We start from the raw sequence: 27,922 nt of genomic DNA, 5'->3' as shown, positions 1-27,922 counted from the left end.
GCGTCTGGGCCCAGGGTGTTCACATCCCGTCCTCAGCCCCCCCGGAGCCCAGCCTGGCTCCTCACCTGGAACAAAGCAGTGGCGCCCGTCGGCCTGGCTGCTGCCAGAGGCCCAGGTGCTGCCGCTGTCCCAGGCTGAGCTGCCGGTGCTGGGACAGGGATCTTCCCCCTCCTGGTCGGCGGGGGCTGGAAGGGCCTCAGAGACCGGGCAGGGCGAGGCCTCCTGATGGGAAGGAGGGCTGGGCTCCTGGGGCCGCTGCTGCCCACACAACAAGCCCCAGAGCCACCCTGCCCGGCGCCCCTCCTGGGCTGGGTCCTGTCTGCCAAACCGCAGCCTGGGCCAGCTCCACTGGGACCTGGTCGGGGCCTCTCCCAGCTCGGCGCCTGCGCCGGGAGCCGGGGTCCTTTTCCAGAAGGCCGGGCACTTCCGCTGTCTGGCCTGGACGGGAGCTGCTTCCCCGCCAGCGGGGACGCAGGGCTTGCTCTGCCCCTCGGGAAGACGGCAGCTGCTTCCCTCAGGCTCTGGGGCCACCTGCAGAGCCTTCCTCCGCAACATCCGCAGGAGTCTGGCCATCCTGGAACCGAGCGGGGAGCAGGGGTGAGTCTGGGCTCAAGGCAGCCTTTCACTCCTGGCCCTTTTCCGTCCCTCCTCCTCCCTGCTCCAACCACAGCCGCCCCCTCTGCCCCCACAGGAGTGCAGGGAGTGCCATCTACACACACGGGCAGGAGTTCATTGCATGATCTGCTCCCAGTGTTCCCCCTCGTAATCCCTGCTGCTGCAATAGCCAGGAAGTCTCATCCTTTTCCAGCAATAGGGTCAGTCCCAAAGACCATCGGTTACTCTGGACAAGCAGCCCCCTCCTGTCGTCCCAGGCCACTCTCCCGCCCAGGCTAGAGAAGGAACAGAACCCAGGAGCCCGGACTTCTCCTGCGAAACCATTCTCCACATCAAAGTCACAAAGACCCTAAGCACAGGAAGACCAGGGCCCTCCTTGTTCCCCATTGATTTCCAGGCTCAGCAGCTCACAGGGTCTGGCCCAGCTCAGAGACTGTCAGCCTGGGGAACAGTGTTCCACAAGGGAAGGGCTGGGAGCCCCATTGCTGGAACCTTTCCAAACACACTGGAGACGGCTCTGGAGAAGCTCCTGCCTGGCCTAAGAGTGAGGGGCTCTTGGGGGCTGTTTGCAAATGAAATCCCCCTTTGGAGATAGTCTCTCCCCCTGTTTCTCCTCTCCCCAGACAGACAGGGGAAGACACCGAGGAACCCGAATGCCACTCACTTGCTCTCAGTGATGGTATGATGGATGGCGGATGTTCAGGGTCAGCAGACGTCCCTCGCCCTCCTCCTCACTCTCCAAGCCCAAGGCAGGCTGGAGAGGGTGGTGACCTCAGGAGTTACCCTGCCCAGCCAGCAGGCAGGGTGATGACACGAGGGCGATCGACTGGCTGTGAAAACAAGAGTCTGTCTTATTGCCAAGGGACGGAGAAACTCAGCCAGCAGCAGGGGGGTGCAGAGCACTGCCCTCGTGCTGAGATGACAGCGCCTCCAGGATCCTGACATCCCAGCACTTTACACACCTTCCTGGAGCCTCCCAACCCCGCTGGGCTGGAGCGATGGGACCCCAACCCTACTCTAGGCAAACGGGCCTCAGCTACCAGCTCACGGTCACACTGGGTGTCAGAGCCATGGATGGACCCCTTCACTAACCACTGCCGCACACTCCCTCCCACAGCTGGCAATTGCAACCAAGCCCTAATGGCTGGTCCCCCTGCCTTTGAGAGGGAGGGTCACTCCTGCTTCCATGGCTGCCTATTGATATGTGGGACTTTGAGCAAGTTGCTCCTCCTCTCTATGGCTCTCTGGGACTCACATCCCTGAATGGGCTTTAAAAAAGACAATGGTTAAAGTTTGGCCCTAACTAATTCTTGTTTCTCTAGACTAGCCATTTCAGCAAAGTTCAGAGTTCTTGACATTCAGCACCTGGAAACATCCCTTTCTCCTTCGCAGACGGCCTTAACATCCCTTATCTCACCCAGGCTCCCTGCTGCCTGGAGTTAGAGAATTGACCCTGTTCCCATTGGACCTACCCAAGGTGTCACACAGCAAAGCGGTGACGGAGCCAGAAAGAGAAGACAACAGTCCTGACTCCTGTTCTAACAGACAACAACCCCCCCTGGAGGCAGGGATAAAGCCCAGGAAATAAGGTGTGAACATTTGCATGGAAACCGTTTTCTCTCAGAAAATCCATTCAGACGAAACCACTTTGTTTCTTGAAATCGTAACAAGTAGGATGAAAATTCTTTGCAAAAATATTTGTTTGCAAAACAAGAGCATCTCCTGTCCATCACAGCGCATTAAACTGTCTCATTGTACACAAAGGGGAGACACTATGCTCTAGAAAATTAGATGAGATGCTTCAGTCTGAGCTAAGTAGTTGCTGTTCTTCACAATTTCAAAACAATAAAATACAAATGAGATTGAATATTAGGTCATAATCTGCTATGGCTCAGTGTGATAGGACACCCCTTAGTCTGCACTGCTCCGAGTGACACTCTTCAGTGGATCCCCAGTATCCACCCGTGGCGAGGTAGGTGGGAGAGGATTGTTATTTGTACTTGACAGAATGAGAAACGAAGGCTGAGAAAGGAGCAGTGACTTGTCTTGGCTGATGCCGCCAGTCAGTAGCAAAGTTCCTCTCAAATGAGCTACAGACCAACAATTGTTCCTAGTAATTATTCAGCAATTATTTCAGAAGAATTGGAATGTTCGAGAGGACCATGAACTGCTCCGAGACAATGAATGGAGAGCAGCGTCAACATTGGTCACACATATAACTGGTTGTGACTTATTTGCTTGGTCATAAAAGAGAACAACAAAGACCAGAGTTTCCTTCCTGTCAATAGCCCCCTCCTCAGCCAATCAAGGTTGGGACTTTGAGGGGTGGGAGGCTAAGGGTTCTCATCAAATAGCCCAAAGAATGGCCCTGGTCACCACCGAGGGGATCACTCTCGGAGCACTAGTCCAATCTCACCTCTCTGTGAGGGCCTCCCACAACCCCCCACCCCCGGCCCCCGATCCACCCACAGAGCTCCTGGTGGTGGGACGAGAGCAGAGGAATAGGACAAAGGAAGCAAGAAGAGAAAGGTAGGAGGGACAGAGGAAAAGGGAAAACAAAAAGGAGAAACCCCAATGTCCCCAGTAATTCTAAGGGACAAAGTCCTAGGTCGGAAATAAAATACTGCCCCCACAATCTAATGTTTTCCTTTCCTAAAAATCAGCCAGCACGTGATGGATCAGACTGAACAGGTTCCAAAGCTCTCCAAGGCTCTTACCTTCTATACAGGGACGTCTGTTTTCGAGCAAAACCACTAAAAGAAAAGGAGAAAACTCCGAAGAGGGTCCTCCTTGCGCTCACGTACGTGCAAGTGAATGCTCTCTCAGTCCTCCAGGAGAGACCTCGAGAAGGAGACGTGCTGAAGCAAAGCCACAGGGATCTTCGAGGTTGCCCCTGTCCTGCACCCCTGTCCTGCCTGGCTGATGTCAAGATCTCTGTGAGGTCATCGCCTCCCCACCACCTTTGTCCAATAGGCTGAGGTCCTGTCAAAGGCCCTTGTGATGTCACTGCCACACCCACCCCTCCCCTGCAGTGCTGATGTCCTGCCCCTGTCCAGCTACATTGGATGTTTGAGCTGCTTCCCCTGCATCACCCCACTCAATGACTCTTCCTTGTGAGGTGACACCGACTACACAGTAGAACACAGAGGTTCTTCCCCAGGCTGCAATTAGGTTTCACAAGTTAGTCGACTTTATGGCCAGAAGGAACCGTTAGAGCATTTAATCTGATCCCCTGCATATCCTAAGGCCTCCTGTATGTCAGAAGAGCTGGGCTTTTCTTTTACTCAAACATTTTCCAGAAAGGCAGCTAGTCTTCATTCGAAGAAATGGAGAAACCATCATTTCTCTTGGTTCTTTGTACCAATAATGAACCACCCTCTTACAAATCTGTGTTTTATTGTCATTATACTTTTTCTGATTTCTGCTTCCATCCATGGGGTCTTGTCATGCCTTTCTCTGTGACATAAAAGAGCCCTTTTATACTCAACATTTTTTTCTCCATGAAGTCAAGCAACTCACTTCTCATTCTTCTCTTGTATATACTAAACAGATTGAGCTTTTTCAATGTCTCATTGTAGGGCATCATCCCCATCACTCAGTTATGAATCTTTTCTGCACCCTCTCCAATTGTTTTAACTTAATATTCAAAATGTGGACACAAGAACTGGATTCAACATTCCAACATCAGTCTCACCAATGCTCTTTCACTTTCCTTTCCATCCGCACTACTCTATCCAGCCAAGAATGGCTATAACCTTTTTTAACACAGTTTCACATTGACAGCTCATGTTGAGCAGCTCATCCACTATGGCCCCAAAACCCTTTTCAGGGTCACTGCTTTCCAGCAGATTGTCCCCAATTCTGTAGGGTGCTGCCTGACTCCTTTGTTACTGGAGGTATGGGGTTGCATTTGGCTTGATTAAAACCTAATTATTTAGTAAGTATTTTAGAAGAACTAGCCCATTAGAGAGAGAATCATGAATTACTCAAAGACAATGAATGAGAAAAGCGGCAAGAGCAATCAAATACATATTTGGTTATGGCCTATTTCCTTGGTCTGAAAAGAGGGTAACAAGGACCTGAGCCTCCTCCCGCACAATAGCCCCAAGCTCCCCCAATCAGCATTGAGACTCTGAGAAGCAGAAAGCTGAGAGTTCTCACCAGATGTCCCGGGTCACCACCGGAGGGAGTCACTCTTAGAGCACCATTCCAGCCACATGTCTTTGGGAGGGCCTCCCACAATGAGAGTTGGAGTGCAACCTCCCCCGTCCCCCCTCCGTCCCCAACTCCAGACACACAGACAGGTCCTGGTGGTGAAAGGAAAGCAGGGGAAAAGGACAAAGATGCAAGAGAAGACGAGAAAGGAGGAAGAGACAGGAAAGGGAAAACAAAAAGGAGAAACCCCAATGTCCCCAGTAATTCTAAGGGACAAAGTCCTAGGTCGGAAATAAAATGCTGCCCCCACAATCTAGTGTTTTCCATTCTTAAAAATCAGCCGGCACCTCATGGATCAGACTGAACAGGTTCCAAACCTCTCCGAGGCTCTTACCTTCTATACAGGGACGTCTGTTTTCAAGCAAAACCACTAAAAGAAAAGGAGAAAACTCCGAAGAGGGTCCTCCTTGCGCTCACGAATGTGAAAGTCAATGCTCTCTCAGTCCTCCAGGAGAGACCTCGAGAAGGAGACGTGCTGAAGCAAAGCCACAGGGATCTCCAAGGTTGCCCCTGTCCTGCACCCCTGTCCTGCCTGGCTGATGTCAAGATTTCTCTGTGAGGTCATCGCCTCCCCACCACCTTTGTCCAATAGGCTGAGGTCCTGCCAAAGGCCCTTGTGATGTCACTGCCACACCTACCCCTCCCCTGCAGTGCTGATGTCCTGTCCCTGTCCAGCTACATTGGATGTTTGAGCTGCTTCCCCTGGATCACCCCTCTCAATGAGCGTTCATTGTGGGCTCAAGCCAAACACAGTAAAACATAAGAGGCTTCTCCCCATGCTACGCTCAGTTTTTCATAAATTAGTAGACTTTATGGACAGAAGACACAATTAGAGCATGTCATCCGACCCCCTGCATATCACATGCTTTCTGTAGAGCATAGGACCTAGTTTTTCATAGAATCAGAGAATCATAGAATATCAGGGTTGGAAGGGACCTCGGAGGTCATCTAGTCCAACCCCCTGCTCAAAGCAGGACCAATACCCAATTAAATCATCCCAGCCAGGGCTTTGTCAAGCCTGACCTTAAAAACTTCTAAGGAAGGCGATTCTACCACCTCCCTAGGTAACGCATTCCAGAGTTTCACCACCCTCCTAGTGAAAAAGTTTTTCCTAATATCCAATCTAAACCTCCCCCACTGCAACTTGAGACCATTACTCCTTTGTCCTGTCCTCTTCTACCACTGAGAATAATCTAGAACCATCCTCTCTGGAACCACCTCTCAGGTAGTTGAAAGCAGCTATCAAATCCCCCCTCATTCTTCTCTTCTGCAGACTAAACAATCCCAGTTCCCTCAGCCTCTCCTCATAAGTCATGTGTTCCAGACCCTTAATCATTTTTGTTGCCCTTCACTGGACTCTCTCCAATTTATCCACATCCTTCTTGTAGTGTGGGGCCCAAAACTGGACACAGTACTCCAGATGAGGCCTCACCAATGTCGAATAGAGGGGGACGATCACGTCCCTCGATCTGCTCGCTATGCCCCTACTTATACAATTATATTTGACTACACACGTTCCAGAAAGGCATTTAGTCTTCATTAGAAGTCATCAAGAGGTGGGGAATTCCCACCACTTCCCTTTCTAGTTTGTTCCTTTGGTGATTCATCCTCATGGTTGAATATGTGTGCCCTCTTTCAAATACGAATTGGTCTCTTTTGAGTTTCCAGCCACTGGGTCTTGTTATGCTTTTCTCTGCTAGATTAATGAGCCCTTTAATACCCGATATTTTCTCTCCATGAAGTCACTTCAACACTTCAATGACATCACCTCCCGATCTTTTTTATCATCTAAACAGGATGAGCTCTTCCAATAGCTCATTCGCAGTCATTTTTCTTCAGCCCTCAAAATGTTTCATTGCTTTTTGCTGCCCCATCTCCAATATTTCAAAATCTTTTTTCAAAGGTGGACACCAAAACTGGATGCAGTATTCCATGATCAGTCTTCCTCATGGTGTGTCACCTCCCTATACACCTCACTCCTCTTTTCATACATCTAATGATGGCTTTAGACCCGTTCACCACAGCATCACCCTGGGTGCTCATGTTGAATGGCTTGCCCAGCATGGCCCCGAAATCCTCTTCACAGTCAGTGCTTTCCTGGATACACTTCCCCACTCTGTAGGTGTGGCCTGCATGCTTTCTTGCTAGCTATAGGACCCTTCCTTTGGTTATTTTCAAACTTGATTTTTTGAATGGGTCCAGCTTATCAAGGGATCCGATTTCTCTGTGTCACTGCCCTGTCCTCATCATTAGTTACCACTCTGCTACTATTTTATCACCCACCAATGTTAGCAGCAGTGATTTTTTATTTGGGTTGCAGTTCATTGATATTGATTTTCAAGAATTAGTCCTTGAGAGCCTCTTCATATCCCTAGTGCCTAGAACCTGCTCCACACAGCACAGTGAGAAAAGGCCGCCCGCCCAGCTGTGCCATAGGGGCTTAGCACAGAACAACCTTAGGAGCTTGTGTCATCCATAGCTTCTGAACAACATGTGGGGGTCATCAGCTTACAAATACTAGACCGGTAGCGTAGACAGGCCCCAAATGTATCTAAGTGTCCCGCCTTGAAAAAGAGGAGAGAAAAATATAGAACCTTGATTAGCTTTATTTTATAGTCATGGAAACTGAGGCACAGAGAAGCAAAGAGATTCGCTCATGGTCAAAAAGCCAGGAATAGAAAACGGCAGATCTGCTGATAATCAGTCCTGGGCCCTAGCCGTGTTTGTTAGGATATAGATATTCAGGCCTGTCTGTAAAGGCCTATACTCTAAGAATTTAGGTGTATTCTTATCACTTGGCTAGTGATAGAGGTATAAAAGAAAGAATCAAAATCACTGTCTGCTGGTGTAAGGGCCTTCTCTTACTGTGACAGTCTGAGGCCCTGTTCTTAGGCTAAGGCCTTTGGCTAAGCAGCAGAGGCAGCCATAAGCTGGGAAGCGAACGGTCACATCCTCACATTCCAAACTAGTCACATTGAAATAAGGTGCTATTGAGCTGTTAGGCACTATCAGGACAGGATTGTATTCCTATCACCTCCAGAGAAAGGGAAGTGCCTAGAAAATGTAAAAGGAAACTTAGTTTGATAGCATCCTGTCTGGCAAGAACTCACTTATCAATAGCTGGGATGTGAAATCCTCACTTCTGCATTGTTTTGTCATTATAGTTCCCACTTTGCTGTTGTTTGTCTGTATAATCTCTGTCTGGTTCTGTGATTGTTCCTGTCTGCTGTATAATTAATTTTGCTGGGTGTAAACTAATTGAGGTGGTGGGATATAATTGGTTACATAATCATGTTACAATATGTTAGGATTGGTTAGTTAAATTTCAGGAAAATGATTGGTTAAGGTATAGCTACGCAGAACTCAAGTTTTACTATATAATCTGTAGTCAATGAGGAAGTGACTAGGGTGTGGGTGGGGGTGGGCATGTGGGTGTGTGAGATGGGAACAGGGAATGGGGGTAAGAAAATTGGAATCATGTTTTGCTAAAGGGGGAGATGGGAATGGGGGTAAGAAAATTGGAATCATGTTTTGCTAAAGGGGGAAATGGGAACAGGGAATGGGAGTAAGGAAGTTGGAATCATGTTTGGCTAAGGGCAGGAATGGGAACAGGGACACAGGTGTAAGGCTTTGTGGTGTCAGAGCTGGGAAGGAGGATACTAAGGAAGGAAACTGGAATCATGCTTGCTGGAAGTTCACCCCAATAAACATCAAATTGTTTGCACCTTTGGACTTCGGGTATTGTTGCTCTCTGTTCATGCGAGAAGGACCAGGGAAGTAAGTGAGTGAAGGAATAAGCCCCCTAACACTGGCCTCTCTGCTTCAGCTCCAGCAACAACCCAAGTCGAGGTTTTCTTCGTCTCCATGTCCTTTAACTTCACGTCACTGCAGAAGAAAGATTGTTTCTGACCAGCTGGCTCTAATGCATGGAGATGTCTTTCCAGAAGACGTGCTCTGCCTCAGTCCCATGTCGTAGGTTTTCTGGAGGAAGTGCTCGGTGACGTTCTAGGGCCTGTGTTACAAAGAAGATGGACAGAATGGTCCTTTCTGACCTTAATTGTTTTCTTTCGCTAGGAGGGTAACGCTGGACATTTTCTCTCATTCACTTTCCTTTGGAATAATTTCAATCCAGTCCAAAGGATTTCCTCTTCCATTGTGTCTTCAGCACCTTTCCTTGCAAACAGTTCCTGTTCGAGCACAGGTTTCCAGTTTCAGGCTGTCCCAGGGTGAGATGGCCATGAAAGGGGTAGTAGCTGAACTGAACCTATCCCCAGGTGAAGGGAATAAGTGCAGGGGCAGAAGGAGAGGCCCCGAGATAGGACAGATTCTTCTGCTGGGCTAAGAGTATAGTTGGATGCACTTCACTTAACTTCATTGGATGCATTCAGTGGAAAATACAGTGAGGAGATTTATATACGCACAGAACGTGAAACAATGGGTGTTATCATACACACTCACTTCAGATGAGCTATTACCAGCAGGAGGGGCGGGGTGAGAAAACATTTTGTAGTGATAATCGAGGTGGGCCATTTCCAGCAGTTAACAAGAACATCTGAGGAACAGTGGGGGGTGGGGGTGGGGGAATAAACATGGGGAAATAGTTTTACTTTGTGTAATGACTCATCCATTCCCAGTCTTTATTCAAGCCTAAATTAATTGTATCCAGTTTGCAAATTAACTCCAATTCAGCAGTCTCTCGTTGGAGTCTGTTTTTGAAGTCTTTTTCTTGTAATATAGCAACTTTTAGGTCAGAGATCGAGTGACCAGAGAGATTGAAGTGTTCTCCGACTTGTTTATGAACGTTATAATTCTTGACATCTGATTTGTGTCCATTTATTCTTTCACGTAGAGACTGTCCGGTTTCGCCAATGTACATGGCAGGGGACATTGCTGGCACATGATGGTATATATCACATTGGTAGATGTGCAGGTGAACGAGCCTCTGACAGTGTGGCTGATGTGATTAGGCCCTATGATGGTATCCCCTGAATAGATATGTGGACACAGTTGGCAACAGGCTTTGTTGCAAGGATAGGTTCCTGGGTTTGTGGTTCTGTTGTGTGGTGTGTGGTTGCTGGTGAGTATTTGCTTCAGGTTGGGGGGCTGTCTGTAGTCAAGGACTGGCCTGTCTCCCAAGATTTGTGAGAGTGAAATGGCCCACCTTGATTATCACTACAAACGGTTTTCTTTCCCCTCCTCCACTCTCCTGCTGGTAATAGCTCATCTGAAGTGAGTGTGTATGATAACACCCATTTTTTCACGTTCTGTGTGTATATAAATCTCCTCACTGTATTTTCCACTGAATGCATCTGATGAAGTGAGCTGTAGCTCACGAAAGCTTATGCTCAACTAAATTGGTTAGTCTCTAAGGTGCCACAAGTCCTCCTTTTCTTTTTGCTTAGATGAATGGGTCTGTAGTTGCCTAGATCACTTTTTTCCCTCTTGCTTTACTATCATCGGACACTAGATGGGGAGGAAGAGCCTCACCAGCTCTATAAAACCAGCTGGGGGAAGGCTGGGAGCAACAGGTATCAGAATAAGCTAGACCCGGGCTTCTCAAACTTTTGGTTTTGCTGGCCCCACTTTGAAAGGCTATGACAACCCCCAACACCCAAACAGTCATAGCAAGTTACTGTACGGACTCATAGAAACATACACATGGTATTGCCACCCTTACTTCTGGGCTGCTACGGGCGGGGCACTGCCCTCAGAGCTGGGCAGCTGGAGAGGGGCAGCTGTTGTAGCCCTCTTCCCCTCCTGCCCCCCTCCCCTGAGAATATTTTTGTGATCTCTTGACTCCCCCCTCCCCCAACCATAGCCTTGCAACCCCCTTTTGGGTCAGGACTCCCAGTTGGACAAATGCCGAGCTAGACAATCTCAAACCATGAACTAGTTCCCAGGCGTCTCTGGGCCGATTCTCAGAGGAGGCAGCTCCCAGAATCAGGCCCTCGATGGCTCTCCCAGTGCAACAGGCCCTGGGTGCAGCGATCGGTTTGAAACAGGAACCCCTGCAAGATGCTCTCTACCTTCAGTTCCTGACCCCTCCAGGGGCCGAGTGCATCTCCCCCAGCCTCAGGCAGAGCTCAGAGCAGAGTCAGCAGCAGCAGCCCCTCCCCAGCGAGAGCTCCCAGCGAAGGCAGGGGCCTGGCAGAGAGAGGAGAGGGGCACAAGCAGTTCAGCGGAGGGGTGGAAGGTGGATCCCACCCCAGGAGATTTAACAGAGAGAGGAAAGCGGGGCTGTGAGAGCGCAGAACAGAGACACCCCCCAGCAAATTCCCCAACCCCAGACACCAAGATCCCGGCCTGGGAGAGGGGTTCGCTCCCCAACACTTACTCACGACAGCTGCAGCAAGGGGTCCCTGTGGGGCAGGAGGAGCTTCCACCCCGCTCCGGCTGGCTGGATCTGGAGAGAGAGAGAGAACAGGGAGAGGAGAGTGCGGTGAGGAGTTGGTGTCCAGGAGTCCCCCTGCCCCCTCTCCTAGCTCTGGACCCCCATTGCAGGGGTATCTGTGGGTGTGTTCAGGGAAGGGCCGGGGGCTCTGCTCCACCAGGGCTGAGAGCGTCAGAGCAAAGTAACTGTAACACTGCTGAGTATTTTCAAAGTTGCCTCGTCCTGAATGTCACTGATCCCTCAGTTTATAATGCATCTCCCCGGCCACTTCTCTTGCTAATTTGAACCTCAGGGAACACATCAAATCTCTCTCCTGTACCCCACAGCTGCTGGGTATGGGCCACTGCCAGGGCCCTCTACACTGGGGTTAACATCTGGATCCTGACCAAGCTGGTTCTAGCCCATGTGGCCAACCCCCAGTGACCAAAAATCACAAGTCAGAGCCCCCCAAAACCATCAGATTGGCTGAAACAAGATGAGATTTTGAAAACAACTTTGGGTTCTGTTCTTGATTTCCTGGTGGTGGAGCCTTTAGGGGTCACCTTTTCAAGCTTTTCTCCCCATCCAGGAGGGCTAGAACAAAAAAAACTTCTGACAAAAATGGCCAACCCCGCCAAAATCTTCTACCAGAATCAGAAAAAATTAGTCCAGAATGATTGAAAACAGAACAATTTTTGGTTTTTGAATTTTCCAAGAAGACAGTGAATGTTTTCTATTAAAGCCGACACTTTCCACAAAAGGTTGCCTTGAATCAAACACCCAATTTTTCTGAAAAAAAAAATGAACCATTTCAGTGGTTCTCAAACTTTTGTCCTGGTGACCCCTTCCACACAGCAAGCCTCTGAGTGCAACCCCCCGTTATAAATTAAAAACCACTTTAATATATTTAACACTGTTATAATGGCTGGGGATGAAGCAGGGTTTGGGGGTGGAGGCTGACAGCTCATGACCCCCACATAATAACCTCATGACCCCCAGTTTGAGGACTCCTGGACTACACTGCGCATGCACAGAAAGAGAGCCAGAGGGTTGAAAGGCCGCTGGGATGGACAAGACTTGTGGGGCTCCGAGAGACTGTCCCCCCCCCCGCCACCCCGCAGCAGTGTGAATTCAGCTCCATCCAGGGGCAGGAATCTGAAATCAGTTAAACAGCAGAGACTTCATGCAGGCAGAGGTCCGGCTTGCCGGGCAGGGACAGCTCCTTCCCTTCCAGAACGTGGGCATCAGCAAAACTCAAGCATCAGAAACCTGGGAATTAGAGGCGAGGGACAGAGGGCCCACCACCCCCCCAGCCCGGAGAGGGGGAAGGGGAGGGGAGAGGGGAGACAGAGGCCCCCCCCAGCTCGAAGAGGGGGAGGGGGCCCCTTAGGGGGAGCGGTCGCCAAACGGCGATGCCCAGCCCATGAGTCGGGGTTCTGGCGGGGGGGGGCTCTGGAGGGGGGGGTTCCAGCCCCTGCCCCCCAGTGTCCCGGAGCTCCCCCAGCGAGCCCGGCGTGGGTTGCACGTTTCTCACCGGCTCAAGACCCTGAGGGGAAAAGGACCCTGCCAGATTTACTTGGGGGTGGGTCTTTTGCTCATGGGTTGTGTTATGAATCCCGTGGGTGGTGTTTCCTCAGCATAATGCCGCATTGTTTCCCTCCTTTATTAAAAGGCTTTTGCTACATTCAGACTCTGTGCTTGCGAGAGGGGAAGTATTGCCTCTTGGAGGCACCCGGGGGTGGTTTGTAATTCTCCCAGGTCTCTGGGTGGGGGCTTGAGCTGGTTTTGAATTGCATTATTGAAACCCCTAGATACTCAACCTGGCCCTTGTTCCTGCTAACTCTGACGTGCAGAAGGGTTACAGTTACATAGGAATTAGATACAGTGCTCCTGTCAGCTAATTTCCAAGTTATCTGCAAAAAAAACCCCTAGATTTTTCAGATGCCTAAATAGTACCTGTTAAAGTTGCCCCCCATCTGAAATGGCACCCCAGCACCCCCCCCAGCATGTACTGAGACTTGGTCAGTCCCTGTCCCAACACATAACACCCCCCCATGTATCTCTACTTTTCTCCAGCTCCTTCCATCCTACCCCCATTTTCCCTGCACCCCTGGGTCTCTCCCTGCCCCCAGATGTCTATGGGGCTGTCTCTCCGAGGCCCCATTCTGGAGAGAGGCGTGTGGCAGAGTTGAGAATGAATGGCAAGTGATAGTTACATTCCACAATTTTCCAGGGAAACTTTGTTCCCTTGGGTTTGTGGCTGGCTGCTTCTTGGCTCCGTTCCCAGCACTGACGTGCTCCCTGGGCTGCTTTTCTGGCCCCCCTGGCTGGCACGACCCTGTTCCCCAGCTCAGCTTGGACCTCTGCTTTCTCCTTAGCTCGGCCCCTCTCTCTCTGACCCAGGCAGTTCTGGCTCACACAGAGGATGGGACCCCCCTGGCCTCCTGACTCCCTGAGTAACCTGCCCACCCTGTCAATCAGGCTGACCTGGCACATTGGCCTCTCCCCATTGTTCCTGGGGACTGGCAGTCTCAGGGTCCTGATTTCCCATTGACCCTTCCCCTTCCTTTTGGTACTGGGAGCTAGCTAACCCAAACACCCCCACTGAGTTTTAGTAAGTGGACAACAGTCGCCTTACATCAGGGAGACTTGTACCCCCAAAGGGAGCAATGTACCCCCAACTTCCTTAAACTGATGTGGCTCTCAGCCACTGTTGTAAAAGCAGGAGGGTTTATTAGCTGTCTGGAACACAGTATAGAGAGTCCTTGGTTAGAACTGAGAGTTCCGGCATGGTCCATCCGCGTCAACCGAGAGCCCTTTGACCCCTTTGTTGTCCCAGTTCAGGAGAGCGTCCCCGATACCAGCGGCCCCACACTGAACAACCCCCAACGTGGCCCCTCTTCAGCCCTTTCTTTTTGTTCCTGGGCAAACCTTGTCCCCTGGCCTTCCTCCTCAGCCCTTTGTTCTCCAGCTGATCCCATCCCACTGGCTTCCTGCAGAGAGTGGGCCATCCATGGTCATTAGTTGCTGGGTGCCAAATGTCTGGGCAATTGGAGTGGCCATTGTCTTCTGGGCGTCTCCGTGGGCATGGGGCCCCAGGGCCCAGGCATCTAGGTGTCGGCCACGTCTGTATCTCTGGGTCTCTACAAAGGATAAACAACCTTTGCCCACCACCTACTTAACCATGCAGCACATTGGGGAAACTGAGGCACATAGTATTCATACAAAATAGTACAAAAAATTCCCACTCTGTCACAGTTCCAACCCTCCCCCAGTCTGTGCCCGGGGCAGAGAGGCCCTTCTTTGCCCCTTCTCCCCCCGTCCCACCAGTCTCTGCCCCTGCTCGCCCAAGGATTGCAGTGGCTCTCAACTTTTCCATACTGCTGTACCCCTTTCAGGAGTCTGATTTACAGACCCCAAGTTACACTTCACTTAAAAACCATTCGCTTACAAAGCCAGACATAAAAATACAAAAGTGTCACACAGCCACTATTATGGAAAAATTGCTGACTCTCTCCTTGTTACCATATAATTATAAAAGAAATCAGCTGGAAATGTACATGTCGGTGTACACTCCATAGAGCAAGATGAAGACGTCACTGTCTGGAATGTTGGTTTGCACTGAGGTCACCAGTGCTTTCAGGCAGCCCCTGGTAAAACTAGGCCAATAGCGAGAGGAGCAGAGGCGGACGAGGGTTTCCTGGGGCCCTGGGCCAGAGCAAGTGGACCCGCCTCCCCCTCCGGGGCTCCCGCCCCTTGTCCAATCAGAAGCAATATGCTAATAAGGCGTATGATCTCCCCCGTGTTGTGTAGTTTCATTCTCCTCGCGGCTGGCTTTTTCGGGCGCTTTCCCTTGCACGAGCAATGGGGGAAGACATGATGTGTGTGAAGGGGGGAGTTGCGGCTTCCCGCTCAGCTAATGCGCAGAGAGGGGGAGATGGAGCAGGGACCTGCCTTGCAAAGGATGCTGCAACCATGGAGTCCCTGGAGGAGGTAAGCTGTGATCTTCCTCCAGAGCAGTGCCCTGGGAACCTGACTCCCACCCCCCCGCTCTGCAATGGAGGGACTGGGGTTAGGGTGGAGACGGGGGGTTATTCTGAAGATCCCAGTGTCATCGCAGCCCTGTGATTATTGTTACAGCCCCCACAGGCAGGCTGCAGGGTGTCTCAACGTCTGTGAATGACGTACGATTTGTACAGCAGCCGCTGTTGAATTGTGTGTCCATTCTTCGGCCACAAATTGAGCTTGAATATTTTCGTTTCCCCCAAAGTGAGGTGTTGGGTTAAGGGGAGATTGGGGGCGGGGGGGTTTCCAGGAAATGAACAGTAGCTTTTAGACGTGCCAGAAAACCCAGTAAAACACCCAGAATTGCTCCCAAGTCGGCGAGACGTCCTGCCTTTCAGAAAGGGCTCCTGTTCTCTGGCAAATCCTCCCTTCGGGGGACAAATCAACCCCGTGTGCAGACGTCACTTCTCCCTTCCCGAGGAGCCTGGCCCAGAGCGCGGCACGCATCGCTTGGCCTCCTGCCCCGGTCCCTCCAACCTCTGGGGTCCCATGCTCGTGGCTGGGGGGGGGGGGGTGTCACGGCAGCTGGGGGGGCGGGCAGGCTCCTGGGGGACAGGGTAGCTGGGGTCTTTGCAGGAGCCTTCACGAGAGAAGCTCAGCCCCTCGGGGGCTGTGAGCAGGAGCCGCGAACAGGCCGTGTGGCCGGGGAGCTCTCCGGGTGAAGGGCAGGCGGTGTCTAACCCTGCATTGGCCACTCGCTCGGCTCGTAACTCCAGCGGGAGAACAATGTTCCGCCGCCAGGGTGATGTTAAAGTTGAGGTGGGGGGGCGGGGGGAGACACCTTTAAATCTGCTTGAATGCTCTGGGTGTCGTTGTGATGCGCTGTCACCCCCAGCGCCCCTGTCTTCTTTCACTTCATCTCTCCCAGGTGGTGGGTGCAAGACCCAGGCTGTGGCTGCCTTTGTCTGTACCCCGATGGCCGGGTTCCTCTCCTTTCTCGGGGGCAGCGGTGTTGTGGCCGGGCTGGTCCCAGAATGTGAGAGAGACAAGGCGGGGAGCTGATAGCTTTTCTTGGACCAACTTCTGGTGGTGAAAGGTACAAACTCTGGAGCTCCACAGAGCTCTGCTTCGGGTTTCCTCTGATGTCCTCCCCCAGCCCTGAAGAAGAGCTCTGTGGAGCTCCGAGTTTGTATCTTCCACCAGTGGAAGTTAGTCCAGGAACAGGAATTACCCAGCTGGTCTCTCTCTTTCCTTGTTGCCGTCCTCCTCTTTCTCTCCACCCGTTTCACATCAGATGTTCAGGCTGGGAGCTCTTTGTGGCAGAGATTGTCTTACTATCTGTGCGCAGCATCCCTAGACCAACCTCTAACCCGATCCAGGACAGAAACCTCTCAGCTCTACCCTATTTCTTTCCACTGCAGTCCTGCCTCAGGGATGGAGGCCCCATTGTGCCAGATGCCATAAAAAACACATCACAGAAAGACAATCCTTTCCCCAGGGAGTGTGCAGGCGAAGCACAATAAGTAATTCTCAGCCGCTTGTGCAGAGGAGCAGCAGTGACCTCTAGTGGGAAGAGGAATTCCCATTGCTGGAGCACAGACAATCATGACAATAGAATCATAGAATCCTAGAATATCAGGGTTGGAAGGGACCCCAGAAGGTCATCTAGTCCAACCCCCTGCTCGAAGCAGGACCAATTCCCAGTTAAATCATCCCAGCCAGGGCTTTGTCAAGCCTGACCTTAAAAACCTCTAAGGAAGGAGATTCTACCACCTCCCTAGGTAACGCATTCCAGTGTTTCACCACCCTCTTAGTGAAAAAGATTTTCCTAATATCCAATCTAAACCTCCCCCACTGCAACTTGAGACCATTACTCCTCGTTCTGTCATCTGCTACCATTGAGAACAGTCTAGAGCCATCCTCTTTGAAACCCCCTTTCAGGTAGTTGAAAGCAGCTATCAAATCCCCCCTCATTCTTCTCTTCTGCAGGCTAAACAATCCCAGCTCCCTCAGCCTCTCCTCATAACTCATGTGTTCCAATCCCCTAATCATTTTTGTTGCCCTTCGCTGGACTCTCTCCAATTTATCCACATCCTTCTTGTAGTGTGGGGCCCAAAACTGGACACAGTACTCCAGATGAGGCCTCAGCAATGTCAAATAGAGGGGAACGATCACGTCCCTCGATCTGCTCGCCAAGCCCCTACTTATACATCCCAAAATGCCATTGGCCTTCTTGGCAACAAGGGCACACTGCTGACTCATATCCAGCTTCTCGTCCACTGTCACCCCTAGGTCCTTTTCTGCAGAACTGCTGCCTAGCCATTCGGTCCCTAGTCTGTAGCTGTGCATTGGGTTCTTCCGTCCTAAGTGCAGGACCCTGCACTTATCCTTATTGAACCTCATCAGATTTCTTTTGGCCCAATCCTCCAATTTGTCTAGGTCCTTCTGTATCCTATCCCTGCCCTCCAGCGTATCTACCACTCCTCCCAGTTTAGTATCATCCGCAAATTTGCTGAGAGTGAAATCCACACCATCCTCCAATAGTGTAATAAAGAATACAACTGCTCTAGAGGTTGGATCCCAAAGGTCTTTACCAACCACGTTGTACTTATGGGAATCCTTTCCCCCCACTACAGACATGCAGCCACCTCTGGAGTGAAACTCCACAACTGTTCAGCAGCACACAACACGGGCAGACGATGTCTTAGGGGAATGGTTGAAGCAGAATCCACTCACCTATTGGAATTTCACAGGGCATTTGAGGGAGGCAAATTGTAGTCCCCCGAACTGTCATTTGAACCGACTCAGATCTCCCCCATTAAAGAAGAGCCATAGGATTTGTAATGACCATAATGGGACCTTGCTTTTAACTCCCAGCTGAATCCTGACACCAGCAGAGGTACAGCGTCCCCAGCGGCCAGGTTGAGTCTCTGGGTTCAGTTCTGCCTTAGTCGGGGGTGTCATCCATCTTATTTGTTTCAACACTGAGTTTCCCTTGAGGTTTCCCATTGGGAAACAGCCTGGGTCTGTCCCTGTTCAGCTTTTATAAGCTCACACCGTCAAACCTCAAGGAATTACATTGGAATGCACCAAGCCAGAGATTTCTCCCAGCCAGTGATTCCTACATCGAGCCCAGAACTTGTGACTGAGTTAGAGCAGATCATTCGTAAGAGAGCAACTCCGTGTAAAGACTTGGAGTGAATTCTCTCCTCTCTGGCCTCCCAGCACCTTGCTTTCCTGACCTACAGCATGCCCGGCTGTTTGAGTGCTGACCCTGAGAAAAGCCCTCACTAATACATTGAGCCTGAAGGCTTTTTACTAGGGCTGGCAAGCGATTAAAAAAAATAATCGAGCTTAATCGCACTGTTAAACAATAAGAGAATATCATTTATTTAAATATTTTGGATGGTTTCTACATTTTCAAATATATTGATTTCAATTACAACAGAATACAAAGTGTACGGTGCTCACTTCATATTTTTGGTTATAAATATTTGTACTGTAAAAAACAAAAGAAAGAGAATATTTCAATTCACCTAATACAAGTACTAGAGTGCAATCTCTTTATCATGAAAGTTGAACTTACAAATGTAGCATTATGTACAAAAAATAACTGCATTCAAAAATAAAACAATGTAAAACTTTCAAGCCTACAAGTCCACTCAGTCCTACTTCAGCCAATCGCTCAGACAAACAAGTTTGGTTACAATTTGCAGGAGATAATGTTGCCCACTTCTTATTTACAATATGACCTGAAAGTGGGAACAGACGTTCGCATGGCACTGTTGTAGCCGGCATCACAAGATATTTATGTGCCAGATGCGCTAAAGATTCATATGTCCCTCCATGCTTAAACCACCATTCCGGAGGCCATGCGTCCATGCTGATGATGGGTTCTGCTCAATAACGATCCATGGCAGAGCGGACCGAGGCATGTTCATTTTCATCATCTGAGTCAGGTGCCACCAGCAGAGGGTTGATTTTCTTTTTTGGTGGTTTGGGTTCTGTAGTTTCCGTATCAGAGTGTTGCTCTTTGAAGACATCTGACAGCATGCTCCACACCCCATCCCGATCACATTTTGGAAGGCACTTCAGATTCTTAAACCTTGGGTTGAGTGCTGAATCTATCTTTAGAAAGCTCACACTGGTACCTCCTTTGCATTTTGTCAAATCTGCTGTGAAAGTGTTCTTAAAATGAAAATGTGTTGGATCATCATCCGAGACTGCTATAGCATGAAATATAGGGCAGAATGTGGGTAAAACAGAACAGGAGACCTACAATTCTCCCCCAAGGAGTTCAGTCACAAATTTAATTAACGCATTTATTTTTTTTAACGAGCATTATCAGCATGGAAGCATGTCCTCTGGAATGGTGGCCGAAGCATGAAGGGGCAGATGAATGTTTAGCATATCTGGCACATAAATACCTTGCAATGCCAGCTACAAAAGTGCCATGCGAATGCCTGTTCTCACTTTCAGGTGACATTGTAAATAAGAAGGGGGCAGCAGTATCTCCTGTCAAGGTAAACAAAACTTGTTTGCCTTAGCGATTGGCTGAACAAGAAGTAGGACTGAGTGGACTTGTAGGCTCTAAAGTTTTACGTTGTTTGGTTTTTGAGTGCAGTTATGTAAGAAAAAAATCCACATCTGTAAGTTACACTTTCACGATAAAGAGATTGCACTACAGGACTTGTATGAGGTGAATTGAAAAATACTATTTCTTTTATCATTTTTACAGTGCAAATATTTGTAATCAAAAATAATCATGTAAAGTGAGCACTGTGCCCTTTGTGTTCTGTGTTGTAATAGCAATCAATATATTTGCAAATGTAGAAAAACATCCAAAAATATTTAATCAATTTCAATTGGTATTCTATTGTTTAACAGTGTGATTAATCACGATTAATTTTTTTAATCACAGTTAATTTTTTCAGTTAATCACGTGAGTTAACGGCGATTAATTGACAGCCCTGCTTTTTACACAACTGTAGGGGAAACTTCAGCAATGTCTAGAACTAGAGCTGATAGAGTGTAAGCCTAGGACATGAAAAACGTGAAAAGAAATGACAGTCTGATGTCCTTTGAAGGAAGTAGAAAAGTGAAAGTCCTCCGCCACTTTTCAAATGGAGGGAACTGTTAAGAGTAAATGTTTATTTCCCCTCCAAAACTGAATGAAATCCTCCCTCCCACCCTCAAAACCAGTATTTCCATTCAAAGTCCACTCCCCCATCAAAAAATGAAAAATGGCAATCAAAATAAAACCTTTCATTTAGCTCAAAATGGCATTTTCCATTAAAAAACAACTTTGAACAAGAGTTTTCATCCAGCTGTAGTTTGAAGGTTCAGAATTAATGACACCTCGGTTCCCATCTCTCCCTCCAGAGGGATCCGGGTGCAAACTCTGCCCCAGGGACTGGCTGCTGCATGGGGACAAGTGCTACTGGCTGTCTAAGGAGCGTAAAGACTGGACTGGGAGCCGTGACGACTGCTCGGGGAAGAGCTCTCGCATGCTCGTGATCCAGAACCGGGAGGAGATGGTAACATAAAATACAGGCTCATCCAAATCCAGCTGGAGAAAGACGTATGTCACTAGTTACAATCCCAGTGTAGCCTGACTCTACCACCACCACCCCCCCTGCAAATCAAACTCCACACTGGGGTGTTTTCTCCCCTTCTAGGGGTCTGGCTTATTAACATACAGTTCAGAACAAGAACCCCACAGCTTTCCCACCCCATTCTGCCCAGCTGGCTCCTGTAGGCGTTTCACTCCCAGGCTCTCTGTCTGAGAGCTCAGCAGAGCCCTTCTGCATAGAGCTACTCACACAAACCTCCTACCCCATCAAATCTCTCCCTGCCCAGACTGGCTGCCCTTGTAGCCCCACCAGGTCTGGCTCCTGGTCACCTGCTTCCATCACCTTTGCCTCTGAGTCCAGGGACACCTAGTCACAGGTGAGGCTCAACCCAGGACTCCCTTAAAGGGCCAGCTCACCCTGTGCCACCAAGGACCGGTGCTGATGTTACCATGTCTGCATAGAGAGAGCCACGTTTACCTGCACTGGGACCCTGCCCACCCAGGGGAGAGGGTGAACTAACTCAGGGGCTGGTGGGATCTCCTGCTGGCATTATGGGCGGAGCTACTGAAGGAGAGAGCAGGCAATTTATGGGATTGTGAGGATGTGACGCAGCAGGGAGGGGTGAAGTGTTGACCTGGGAATGTGCCCTGGGAATGGGAGACCTGAGAGCCTGTAACCGGAGCCAGGAGTGTGAGGGGGAGGTAACACCTCTGCCCAGGAATGTGAAGACAGGCTGCAGAAGATAGCTGCTAGGAGGGTTTAGTTTTCAGTTTGGGGCTGGGTGGAGGAACACAGGGAACCCCAGGGCTGGGGTCTAAGCTCCCTGCTCCCCCAGAAGGACTTGACTGAGGGGTCCTGGTTGTACCCACAAGCTCTGTTTTGGACTGTGTTCCTGTTGTCCAATAAACCTTCTGTTTTACTGGCTGGCTGAGAGTCTCAGTGAATCCCAAGAAGAGGGATGCAGGGCCTGGACTCCCCCACACTCCGTGACAGGGATCACTAAGGGAATTCTAGCATGTTACAGGATACTCATCCCCACCCCCTCTGCTTTGCACATCACAGGATTTCATACAAGATGTTGTACAAGATGCAAACTACATCTGGATTGGCCTTAAAGTGACACCCCCAGGGGGGAAATGGACCTGGGTGGACGGTTCCCCATTAGATCCAGTGCGGTGAGTGCTGCTTGACGTTTACTCTTTGAGATGTTTGGGAAAAGCTCCCATTGTATAACTTGCTCATGTTAAATGTCCAACGTCTGTTTGAGGCCTGGTCTCCACTGAAAAGTCTTAGCCCTGGTCTACACTAGGACTTCAGGTCGAATTTAGCAGCATTAAATCGCTGTAAACCTGCACCCGTCCACACGATGAAGCCCTTTATTTCGACTTAAAGGGCTCTTAAAATCGATTTCCTTACTCCACCCCTGACAAGTGGATTAGTGCTTAAATTGGCCTTGCCGGCTCGAATTTGGGGTACTGTGGACACAATTCGACGGTATTGGCCTCCGGGAGCTATCCCAGAGTGCTCCATTGTGATTGCTCTGGACAGCACTCTCAACTCAGATGCACTGGCCAGGTAGACAGGAAAAGAACCGCGAACTTTTGAATCTCATTTCCTGTTTGGCCAGCGTGGCAAGCTGCAGGTGACCATGCAGAGCTCATCAGCAGAGGTGACCATGATGGAGTCCCAGAATCGCAAAAGAGCTCCAGCATAGACCGAACAGGAGGTACGGGATCTGATCGCTGTTTGGGGAGAGGAATCCGTGCTATCAGAACTCCGTTCCAGTTTTCGAAATGCCAAAACCTTTGTCAAAATCTCCCAGGGCATGAAGGACAGAGGCCCGAAGCAGTGCCACGTGAAACTGAAGGAGCTGAGGCAAGCCTACCAGAAAACCAGAGAGGCGAACGGCCGCTCCAGGTCAGAGCCCCAAACATGCCGCTTCTATGATGAGCTGCATGCCACTTTAGGGGGTTCAGCCACCACTACCCCAGCCGTGTTGTTTGACTCTTTCAATGGAGATGGAGGCAATACGGAAGCAGGTTTTGGGGACGAAGAAGATGATGATGATGATGAGGTTGTAGATAGCTCACAGCAAGCAAGCGGAGAAACCGGTTTTCCGACAGCCAGGAACTGTTTCTCACCCTGGACCTGGAGCCAGTACCCCCCGAACCCACCCAAGGCTGCCTCCTGGACCCAGCAGGCGGAGAAGGGACCTCCGGTGAGTGTACCTTTTAAAATACTATACATGGTTTAAAAGCAAGCATGTGAAAGGATTACTTTGCCCTGGCATTCACGGTTCTCCTGGATGTACTCCCAAAGCCTTTGCAAAAGGTTTCTGGGGAGGGCAGCCTTATTGCGCCCTTCATGGTAGGACACTTTACCACTCCAGGCCAGTAACACGTACTCGGGAATCATTGTACAACAAAGCATTGCAGTGTATGTTTGCTGGCGTTCAGACAACATCCGTTCTTTATCTCTCTGTGTTATCCTCAGGAGAGAGAGATATCATTCATGGTCATCTGGTTGAAATAGAGTGCTTTTCTTCAGGGGACACTCAGAGGAGCCCATTCCTGCTGGGCTGTTTGCCTGTGGCTAAAAACAGAAATGTTCCCTGCTGTTAGCCACAGGGAGGGGGGAGGGTTGAGAGGGTAGCCACGCGGTGGGGGGAGGCAAAATGCGACCTTGTAACGAAAGGACATGTGCTATGTATGTAATGTTAACAGCAAGGTTTACCCTGAAAGAGTGTAGCCACTGTTTTATAAAATGTGTCTTTTTAAATACCGCTGTCCCTTTTTTTTTCTCCACCAGCTGCATGTGTTTCAATGATCACAGGATCTTCTCCTTCCCAGAGGCTAGTGAAGCTTAGAAAAAAAAATGCACTCGTGATGAAATGTTCTCTGAGCTCATGCTGTCCTCCCACACTGATAGAGCACAGACGAATGCATGGAGGCAAATAATGTCAGAGTGCAGGAAAGCACAAAATGACCGGGAGGAGAGGTGGCGGGCTGAAGAGAGTAAGTGGCGGGCTGAAGAGAGGGCTGAAGCTCAAATGTGGCGGCAGCGTGATGAGAGGAGGCAGGATTCAATGCTGAGGCTGTTGGAGGACCAAACCAGTATGCTCCAGTGTATGGTTGAGCTGCAGCAAAGGCAGCCGGAGCACAGACTGCCACTATAGCCCCTGTGTAACCAACCTCCCTCCTCCCCAAGTTCCATAGCCTCCACACCCAGACGCCCAAGAACGCGGTGGGGGGGCCACCGGCCAACCAGCCACTCCGCCACAGAAGATTGCCCAAAAAAAAGAAGGCTGGCCTTCAATAAATTTTAAAGTTGTAAACTTTTAAAGTGCTGTGTGGCATTTTCCTTCCCTCCTCCACCACCCCTCCTGGGCTAGCTTGGTAGTCATCCCCCTATTTGTGTGATGAATGAATAAAGAATGCATGAATGTGAAGCAACAATGACTTTATTGCCTCTGCAAGCGGTGATCGAAGGGAGGAGGGGAGGGTGGTTAGCTTACAGGGAAGTAGAGTGAACCAAGGGGCGGGGGGTTTCATCAAGGAGAAACAAACAGAACTTTCACACCGTAGCCTGGCCAGTCATGAAACTGGTTTTCAAAGCTTCTCTGATGCATACCGCGCCCTCCTGTACTCTTCTAACCGCCCTGGTGTCTGGCTGCGCGTAACCAGAAGCCAGGCGATTTGCCTCAACCTCCCACCTCGCCATAAACGTCTCCCCCTTACTCTCACAGATATCATGGAACACACAGCAAGCAGTAATAACAGTGGGAATATTGGTTTCGCTGAGGTCTAAGCGAGTCAGTAAACTGCGCCAGCGCGCCTTTAAACGTCCAAATGCACATTCTACCACCATTCTGCACTTGCTCAGCCTGTAGTTGAACAGCTCCTGACTACTGTCCAGGCTGTCTGTGTACAGCTTCATGAGCCATGGCATTAAGGGGTAGGCTGGGTCCCCAAGGATACATATAGGCATTTCAACATCCCCAACAGTTATTTTCTGGTCTGGGAATAAAGTCCCTTCCTGCAGCTTTTGAAACAGACCAGAGTTCCTGAAGATGCGAGCGTCATGTACCTTTCCCGGCCATCCCACACTGATGTTGGTGAAATGTCCTTTGTGATCCACCAGAGCTTGTAGCACTATTGAAAAGTACCCCTTGCGGTTTATGTACTCGCCGGCTTGGTGCTCCTGTGCCAAGATAGGGATATGGGTTCCGTCTATGGCCCCACCACAGTTAGGGAATCCCATTGCAGCAAAGCCATCCACTATGACCTGCACTTCTCCCAGGGTCACTACCCTTGATATCAGCAGATCTTTGATTGTGTGGGCTACTTGCATCACAGCAGCCCCAACAGTAGATTTGCCCACTCCAAATTGATTCCCAACTGACCGGTAGCTGTCTGGCGCTGCAAGCTTCCACAGGGCTATCGCCACTCGCTTCTCAACTGTGAGGGCTGCTCTCATCTTGGTATTCATGCGCCTCAGGGCAGGGGAAAGCAAGTCACAAAGTTCCATGAAAGTGCCCTTACGCATGTGAAAGTTTCGCAGCCACTGGGAATCGTCCCAGACCTGCAACACTATGCGGTCCCACCAGTCTGTGCTTGTTTCCCGAGCCCAGAATCGGCGTTCCAAAGCATGAACCTGCCCCATTAGCACCATGATGCATGCATTGGCAGGGCCCATGCTTTCAGAGAAATCTGTGTCCATGTCCTCATCACTCACATGACCGCGCTGACGTCGCCTCCTCACCCGGTATCGCTTTGCCAGGTTCTGGTGCTGCATATACTGCTGGATAATGCGTGTGGTGTTTAATGTGCTCCTAATTGCCAAAGTGAGCTGAGCGGCCTCCATGCTTGCCTTGGTATGGTGTCCGCACAGAAAAAAGGCGCGGAACGATTGTCTGCTGTTGCTCTGACGGAGGGAGGGGTGACTGACAATATGGCTTACAGAGTTGGCTTCAGGGAGCTAAAATCAACAAAGGGGATGGCTTTACAGCAAGGAGTATTTCAGGCAGGACTTCACGGAGGGTTCCAATAAGAAATGGTGCACCTAAGTTATTGTTCTTATTGGAACAAGGAGGTTAGCCTGGCCTCTGATTGATACATGGCTAGATTTACGTCGCTGCACCTTCTCTGTGAGTGACTGCAGTGTGACCTAGAGGAATGAGTCCCCTAGACGGGGGAGGAGGCAAATGAGTACAAAACAAATCTGGTCTTTTTCTTGTTTTGATCCACTCCATCTATCTTTTACATCTTTGGCTGGCAGCAGACGGTGCAGAAGGACTGCATGCCATCCGCATCTCATGGCTGCTCAGCAGAAGATGGTGCAGTAGGACTGCTAGCCATCCTCTTCTCTTGCCCACCTGGCAGAAGATGATGCAATAGGACTGCTAGCAATCCATATCGCCTGCCTGCTCACCATAAGACAGTTCAATAGGACTGACTGCAGGACTAAAGAGAATGACCTGGTCAAGTCACTCCAAATTTAGTCCCTGCGTCCATGTCTGCCCAGGCGCTCCCAGCCGACGTGGCCAGGAGCACCTCGGACATGACGAGGACGGCTACCAGTCGTACTGTACCGTCTGCTGCCACAAGGCAATGGGTTGCTGCTACTGTGTAGCAATGCCGTACCGCGTCTGCCAGCACCCAGGAGAAATATGGTGACGGTTACCTGAGTGGGCTCCATGCTTGCCGTGGTACGGCATCTGCACAGGTAACTCAGGAAAAAAGGCGCGAAACGATTGTCTGCCCTTGCTTTCACGGAGGGAGGGAGGGAGGGAAGGGGACCTGACGATATGTACCCAGAACCACCCGCGACAATGTTTTAGCCCCATCAGGCATTGGGATCTCAACCCAGAATTCCAATGGGCAGCGGAGACTGCGGGAACTGTGGGATAGCTATCCGCAGTGCAACGCTCCGGAAGTCGACTCTAGCCTCGGTACTGTGGAAGCGCTCCGCCGAGTTAATGCACTTAATGCACTTAGAGCATTTTCTGTGGGGACACACACACTCGAATACATAAAACCAATTTCTAAAAAACCGACTTCTGAAAATTTGACCTTATTCCGTAGTATAGACATACCCTAAGCAAGTCATTTTTAAGTCAGGAGAAACTTGGGGTACGCAAGACAAATCAGACTCCTGAAAGGGGTGCAGTGGTCTGGAAAGGTTGAGAGCCACTGCCCTAAGTCATCTCACAGCCTGGGACATCTTCTCGACTGATGCTCCGCAGGGAAGTTAGAGATGAAGGACAACACCAGAGCCAAGCTCCCCATTACGGGGAGGGGGAGGAAAGACTCACCCCTGGGCCTTTCCTTGTTACACAGACCCACAGTGACACGGACTCTCTCTCACTCTGCAGCTTCTCAGGCTCTGCTGATGGGAACAGCTGCGGGTGGATAAAAGGCAGCCAGGTTCTGTCTGAGACGTGTGCCGCAGAGCTCAAATGGATCTGCCAGAAAGAAGCGGCTGTGATAGAAACAGTGCAACTGAGGATCCACATTTATGTAGCTGTAATGTGAAGTACCCCCTGTTTAGTTTCCTGGGTACGGCCCTATCAAATTCACCCATCCAGTTTGGTAAATTTCATGGTCATGAGATTTTTAAAAGTCTTTTAAATTTCACAGTTTTAGCTATTTCAATCTGAAATGTCACCCTGTTGTAACTGTGTGGATCCCATCCCAGAAGAGGGTCATGGGGGGGTCTCAAGGCTATTGGGGGAGGGGTGTCACGGTATTGCTCCCCTTACATCGGCACTGCTCCTGGCAGTGGTGCGACCTTCAGAGCTTGGCTCCCGGCCGGCAGCCATGGAGCTTTCTGCTGCTGGGGGAGGTTCCTGGCGGTGGCTCTGATCTGGCCCTGGGAGCAGCCCATGCAGGGGACGAGGTCCTGTTCCTCCCCAGCCCAGCCTGAACTTGCAGCTAGAGCCTGGCACACGGTAGGAGCCCCTGCCCGGGACACTTCCAGCCCTGCCCCTCCCCCGTTCCAGGGTCCAGCACTCAGAGGTTAAAAGGGCCTGGAGCTGGCGGGTGGCGGGGTTCCCTCCTGACCACCGCGCTCGGGGCAGTTGCCCACATCACCCACCCATAAGGTTGGCCCTCCCCCCCCCCAATCCACCATGCCACCCTCACTT

General features: G+C 50.3%; 1 protein-coding gene, 1 long non-coding RNA gene and 1 pseudogene across 3 annotated transcripts in view; 2 read left to right on the top strand and 1 right to left on the bottom strand.

Moving 5' to 3' along the window:
* LOC311531267 (C-type lectin domain family 2 member D-like) overlaps nucleotides 1-27,922 on the top strand; it is a 193,174-nt pseudogene that overhangs the window by 29,950 nt on the left and 135,302 nt on the right. The gene's annotated exons all lie outside the window — the stretch shown is intronic.
* On the top strand, nucleotides 495-27,517 carry LOC311531269 (killer cell lectin-like receptor subfamily F member 1). Its single transcript, XM_084648538.1, has 4 exons — nucleotides 495-597; nucleotides 20,588-20,742; nucleotides 21,841-21,953; nucleotides 27,152-27,517. The coding sequence occupies exons 2-4, from the start codon at nucleotides 20,713-20,715 to the stop codon at nucleotides 27,309-27,311; spliced, it is 303 nt and encodes a 100-aa protein (XP_084504664.1). The 5' UTR covers nucleotides 495-597; nucleotides 20,588-20,712; the 3' UTR covers nucleotides 27,312-27,517.
* LOC311531285 lies at nucleotides 1,260-20,580 on the bottom strand. Its single transcript, XR_014714179.1, has 4 exons — nucleotides 20,468-20,580; nucleotides 11,165-11,233; nucleotides 10,857-10,940; nucleotides 1,260-1,445 (listed from the first exon to the last, which is right to left on the bottom strand). It is a non-coding gene; the product is annotated as an uncharacterized lncRNA (long non-coding RNA).

Source organism: Lepidochelys olivacea, assembly GCF_965140295.1.
Source record: "Lepidochelys olivacea isolate rLepOli2 genome assembly, chromosome: 14".
Lineage (NCBI taxonomy): Eukaryota > Metazoa > Chordata > Testudines > Cheloniidae > Lepidochelys > Lepidochelys olivacea.
This window is presented reverse-complemented; position numbering and strand designations above follow the sequence as displayed.